General features: G+C 56.8%; 1 protein-coding gene across 1 annotated transcript; it reads right to left on the reverse strand.

Moving 5' to 3' along the window:
- Positions 1–3893: 3893 nt before the first annotated feature.
- ADRB3 (adrenoceptor beta 3) lies at positions 3894–6003 on the reverse strand. The gene is made up of 2 exons (XM_052661454.1): positions 4715–6003; positions 3894–3994 (listed from the first exon to the last, which is right to left on the reverse strand). The coding sequence occupies exons 1-2, from the start codon at positions 5983–5985 to the stop codon at positions 3973–3975; spliced, it is 1293 nt and encodes a 430-aa protein (XP_052517414.1). The 5' UTR covers positions 5986–6003; the 3' UTR covers positions 3894–3972.
- Positions 6004–6338: the final 335 nt, after the last annotated feature.

Raw genomic sequence — 6338 nt, forward strand, 5'->3', positions numbered from 1 at the left:
GTAGGCTCCGGGAGTTGGTGATGGACAGGGAAGCCTGGTGTGCTGAAGTTCATAGGGTTGCAAAGAGCCGGACACGACTGAGCAGCTCAAGTGAACTGACCATATCCATTTACTGACACCTATTTGTTTTGGGCCACACCACGGGCATGCAAGATCTTACTTCCCTGACCAACCCGTGCCCCTGCAGTGGAAGTGCGCAGTCTTAACCACCAGACCGCCCGGGAATTCCCCTGACCAAACCGCTTCTAGGGTCACTTCAAGTTTCTCCAGCTCAGGCCGGCTTGTAAACTCGGTCTACACCTGTTTTACTTCACACAGCCATCAGGGGGCGCCTCGCACCGTTTATGCCTTGAACGGAGCACAGACGCTCGCAGAAACGCTGAACAGGCAAAGCTCTGCCTAGGGACTTCCCAGAGGTTGATGAGAGCCAGCCATCCCGGTCACCTTCATTCCGCTTCTGAAGGCAAGAGAGAAGAGAAAAATTTATCCTCCGTTTACTTTATAGATGGGGAAACTGAGGAATGTGTTTTGATTTTCTTTCATCCCGTAATAGGATGAACTATGAAAAAGCTGATGGCTTTCTGGAGTTGCTGCTAATCAAACAGTTTTACATCACACCTCAACTGCTCACTAGCTGGCCTAAGGCAGACTATCCCCACGGAGTTTGGCAGGGGGCTAGGGAGGCCATTGGCAGGTCTGTACACCCTCTGCCAACTCCCCCTTCTCCGCTGGACAGACACACAAACACAGACATACTGCCCCTGCCCAGCGGTCTGAGAAGAGAGCCTAGACCTCTGGCTTTTAGGATGGAACCGTAAAGGGCACCATTTCCATGGCCTTTACCTGTGCCCGCAGGCCGAGAGAAAGAAACTGCTAGACGCCCTAAAGGCTGAGGAATGAAGCTGGTGTGGAATGTTCGCCCCATGACTGCCCACGAGGACCATAGACTGCACTTACCACTGTTCCCCAGAACAGGGCTCCCCAGCCTCTGGTATCTAAGGTCTGACGATCTGAGGTGGAGCTGATGTAATAATAATGGAAATAAAGTGTACAGTACATGTAATGCACCTGAATCATCCCGAAATAACCACACACACTCCCACACACACACTCCGTGCTTTGTGAAAAAGTGGTTTTCCATGAAACCAGTCCCTGGTGCCAAAAAGGTTAGGGACTGCCGCCGCTAGTGGTAGGGAACGCGCCTGCCAATTCAGGAGACATGAGAGACGTGGGTTTGATCCTTGGGTCGGGAAGATCCGCCAGAGGAAAGCATGGCAACCCACTCCAGTATTCTTGCCTAGAGAATCCCTTGGACAGAGGAACGTGGTGGGCTACAGTCCATGGGGTCGCAAAGAGTCGGACACGACTAAAGCAACTTAGCACACATGCACACCCCAGAACCTAACACGGGAGAGTCCTAGGAAAGCCTGTTTTCAACAACACCCCCCCCCACAACTCTGCCTGCTCCTCAGCGGTCTCAGAGGTTGCAGAAGGCAGGTTCCCTCTGAAAAAGCCAGTCACTCCTCATCCCGCATCCTCCAGCACAGCCCCTTCCACCTTGTTATTCCTGCTAAGGCAGAGCCAGTGGTTCCACGGACCCTTTTTCCCTCATTGGTTCCAGGTGGTGCCGTGGTAAAGCATCCACCTGCCATTGCAAGAGACGCAAGAGATGCAGGTCCAATCCCTGAGTTGGAAAGATCACCTGGAGGAGGAAAGAGCAAACCACTCCAGTATTCCTGCATAGAAAATTCCAGAGGAGCCTGGAGGGCTATATACAGTTCATGGGGTGGCAAAGAGTCAGGTGCAACTGAGCACACACCACCACTAGCGCCATCTGCAAGTCTTCACATCTCTCGGCTCAGAGGATGGTTGTTTGTCTTCCCCAGTTCAAGTGCTCCGGGCCCATGCTACAGAGAGCAACCCACTCGACATCCAAGGGTATAAATCTCCCTCGGCCTGACACATGACCGCAAGTTGCTGGAGAAATGACCGGAGCGGCTGGCTGCCTCTCCACCTGTCAGACACAGTGGTGACAATTAGCAGACGGAGTCCACAGCTCCAGCGCAAGTCTAAACACTCCAGAGGAGGCTGATAGCTGGCACACGGGTGCATATCGAGTAAGACTCGAGCCCTGTGAGCCCCTGGGTGGCATTCAAGGACAATTCTACAAACCAGAGCGCCCTCCCTCCCCCTAATCATTATTCTCCCCTGCCTAGCACCCTGGCACTGACTGGACAACTTCCCTCAGCGATGTTGGGAAAATATCCAGAGATGGGAAGAGAGAGGAGGCCCTCTTACTTATGCTCAGGCTAAAGCGAGACTTCCTTCTCCGCTAAAGTTTCAACAGATGAGTCCTTGCCAAGAAATCTTCCACACCTCAGACACCAGAGATCTCGTACTGCTCTGAGTGAAGAAGGAGAAAGTCATCTTTGGTATGCAAACATCCTAAGAAATAAAACCTGGACTTCTAGACAGAAGAAAGCAGCTAAGGCCAGGTCCAGTTCACAGGGAACACCCATATGTGGAAATCCACTGAGCTTATCCTCAGGGTCGATCAAAGTTTTATAACCCTGGAGCCCCTGAAGGTAGCCAATCCATTGTAAGCTGCCGTCACTCAGCTCGTTCAACTTTTAGTGATTTACTGGCTCTTCCGTAAATCAGCCTGGACAATGGTCTCTGCTCATGGATTCTAAATAAGAACTCACAAAATGACCCGGGGGTTACCATACAAATTTTCTTTCCCTAGGAAACTGCCTGATAAGATTTATAAAATTGGAATAAGGGGAGAAAAAATTATCAAGGAGCTCGAACTTATAACTCCAGTTTTAGTTCAAGAAGATAATACAGATTTCTGCTGCCCAGGAAAGGGAGTGGGAAGGTAGAGGTTAATAGAGGTTATGGAAAGGATAAGAAATGTCACAATATATTTATAACCCAAGAACATCTGCCCAACACAAACAATGGTCTGTGCCGCCCCACACACATACAGCACCGGACAAAACTGGTTCCTGGTGGCAACGGGATGTTATGAATCCACCTCTGGCTTGTAGCGCAAGGCTTCATGTGCCCTGATCCCTGGCACAGCAAACCCCACCCTCCTGCGGACACTTCAGTGAATCCCGTGGGCAGAATGGCCTCCAGGGTGGGGAGATCGGAGTATCAAAGGCTCAAACTCTGTCTCCTTCACCCCAAAAGACTTTTCATTGTTTGTTTCATGAGGATCAAGAAGAAAAGGACAAGGATTAGGCCTAATTTATTGCCTCTGTCACAGAGTCAGCTCTATGAAAGGAGTAAGTGGATTATGCAGAGAAAACAAAGGGAGAGAAAGAGGGCGACGGATACACTGCATTCAGTAACATTTATTCATTTGATTTCAAAAGGAAAAGGGACCCATTCTAATGGTTCACCTTCCCACGAAATCAGGAGCGCCCCCTCCCCACCCCAAACTCTAAAGTCCTGAAACTGCTGTGAGGTAGGTGTGTCTACAGTGAGGAAGCCACGGACAGACGCCCAAACCGTGACCTTCCCCCTTCCTCTTCTCAGCCTGGGCCTCCAGCACCCCGGTGGGTTCCTCAGGGTCTGGGAGGCTGAAGGAACAGAATGAAGGTGCCCGCCTTGCCCCCGCGCACACAGCACCCGAGTGAGACAGGGGCGGGTGCGGGACTAAACGCAGCCCAGCTCCTGCCGGTGCACCTGGGAACCGGAAGCGAACGCGCCAGCTGCTGAGGTAGCGGTGAAGTTCAGGGCTGGGGTTTAGAAGACTTCTCTCAGAAAGAAAGAGAGCCGGCGAAAACCCACTTGGTAAGGATTTCCCCTCCCGAGTCAGTCCCCCCGCCTCCTCCCAGGACCCAGTCGGCAGGCTGGGGAAGGGCAGAGTTTTCCAGCTGGGAAAATCCACGGGGCTCATTCTGAACCGATGCCGGCCAGAGGCTTTCCAAAGGTTCCGGATCAATGGAGCTGTTTCTTCAAGGCCTAAGAAAGTCCGCAGGAAGCCCTGAAAAAAAATGGAGATAACAGTACCTTGGGGTGAGGGGGCAAAGAGTGGGAACAGGGCGGAGGTGGGGCGTTGGTCAGAGACCTTGGAAGCTCCTCTGGGACCCACCGAGCCATAAAGCCCACCCCCAACTCCAACCCGACCCGTTTCCTACTGGGGAAGAATTCGCACTCACAGCTTCCTCAGCCCGGCTAGCCTTCATTCCGGAAGCGAATCCTCACCTTCGGGGCTATCAGACTTTTCGAAGAAACCAGAACTGAGCCCGAAGGCTTGGGGACGGGCGCGGGGATGGGTGGGGTAGGGGATGGGGGGTTGCCCTCTAGTCTCGGCAAGTCAAAGCCAGCTCGCGTGATGGTAAGAATTTGGGGCAGAGAAAGAACTGAGCTAGCAAACCAAAGCTAGAGCTGACCGGTCGAGCCGGGGGCCCTCCGCACCGCGGCACCTCCGGGCGCACTGTTGCTCCTGGGCTGGAGAACCACCCGGCCGCCTCCTTTGCTTCCACCTTCCCCACCCCCCATCTCCGCCCGGGCAGGGTAGGTGGGAAACGGGAAAGGAAAGAGCTCTGGGTTCCACTTTGATTCCCTACTCTGTGCCCCCCTTGTCTTGATTGCAAAGACTCTCCCCAGCCCCATCTTCTCCTCCCGAACCCCGAACTCAAAAAAAAAAATTGACCAGCGGAGATACAGAAAGCTTCCTGATCCCTTCGCCTCGATTACCTACCCGTCGAGCGGTGAGGGCTGCCTGGGGCCAGCGGGGCTGGTCAGGACCGTGGGGGCTCCGGAGGGGGCTCGGGGCGGGGAGGCAGCGGCGAGGTGCTCCTCCGGCCGGCAACGACACAGCAGGCGGCGGAAGGCGCTCCGAAAGTCCGGGCTGCGGCAGTAGATGAGCGGGTTGAAGGCAGAGTTGGCATAGCCCAGCCAGTTAAGGGCGAGGAAAGTGGGGCCGGACACCAGAGAGGGGCCCCCGAGGGCGCGCACCACGTTGACCACAAAGAAAGGCAACCAGCAGAGAGTGAAGGTTCCCATGATGAGCCCCAAGGTGCGCAGGGCGCGGTGTTCCCGCAGAGGCAGAAGGCGCGCCGGCCGCCGGCCGTAGGAGGGCACCCCAGCAGGCGAGGCGTACGGCCCCGCCGGGCCAGGGGAGCCGGAGCGAGAAGGAGCCGGCGGAGACTCCTCTGGCGGGAAGCGACCCAGCTCCCGGCGCAGCAAGCGCAGCTGGCGCGTAGCCACCACGAAAACTCGTGCGTAGACGAAGAGCATCACCAGAAGCGGAAGATAGAAGGAGACCGAGGAGGAGAGCAGCGCGTAGGGCATGTTGGAGGCGAAGGTGCAGCAGCGCGGGTTGGAGTGGCAACGCTGCGCCTCGGCATCTGCCCCAACGCGCCACCATTTGCTCATGATGGGCGCAAACGACACCGCGGCTGACACGACCCACACCAGCACCACGGCTGCTCGGGCGCGGCGTTTGGTGACCAGTGCGCCGTAGCGCAGTGGGTTGGTCACGGCCAGGTAGCGGTCCACCGCCAGGGCGCACAGGGTTTCGATGCTGGCGGTCACACACAGCACGTCCACCGAGGTCCACAGCTCGCAACCGGTGACGCCCAGGGGCCAGTGGCCGGTCAGCGCCAACGTGGCCCCCGGGGGCACGACCAGAAGCCCCACCACGAGGTCGGCTGTGGCCAGCGAAGTCACGAACACGTTGGTCATGGTCTGGAGTCTCGGCGTCCGGGCGATGGCCACGATTACCAGCAGGTTGCCTCCCACGGTGGCCAGCACCGCTAGCGCCAACAGCGCCCCCGCCAGCGCCACCGCCCAGGGCACCCCTGGCAGCCCACTCGCGTTGGCAGTGTTGGGTGCCAGGGTGGGGATATCTGGCCACGGGGTCAGAGAGCTGTTCCCGGGAGGCCACGGAGCCATCCCCGCGTCGCGCGTGGGGCGGGAAGGAATGAGGGAAAGGGTCTCCCAGCTCACCCTGCTCAGCGGCGGGGGCATCGGGGCGTGGGAGCGATTCCCCCGGCCTGAGCCATCTTCCCCAGTTGACCGGCGAGAACACACAGTCTCCGCGCCACCCCCACCCGTTGGGTGCCACCGCTGGGGAGGGGATGGGGGTGGGGGAGTGGCGGCCCTTAAAGGGGCAGCGGCCAATAGTCTCCACGCTGGGGCTCCGGAGGGGGAATCGAGCCGTGGGGACTGAAGCCAGATGGACGCCCGCCTTTCCTATTAGTCAAACCCCCAGTAAGATTCGTAAGAGTCAAGTCACGCCGTGTGTTTTCTGCTACGACGTGTCCCTCTCCTGCCGTGACAGCTGCCCGCTCTGATGGCACTGGCTTTCTGGAACTCTGTAC

This window comes from Budorcas taxicolor, chromosome 24, assembly GCF_023091745.1.
Source record: "Budorcas taxicolor isolate Tak-1 chromosome 24, Takin1.1, whole genome shotgun sequence".
Classification (NCBI taxonomy): Eukaryota; Metazoa; Chordata; class Mammalia; order Artiodactyla; family Bovidae; genus Budorcas; species Budorcas taxicolor.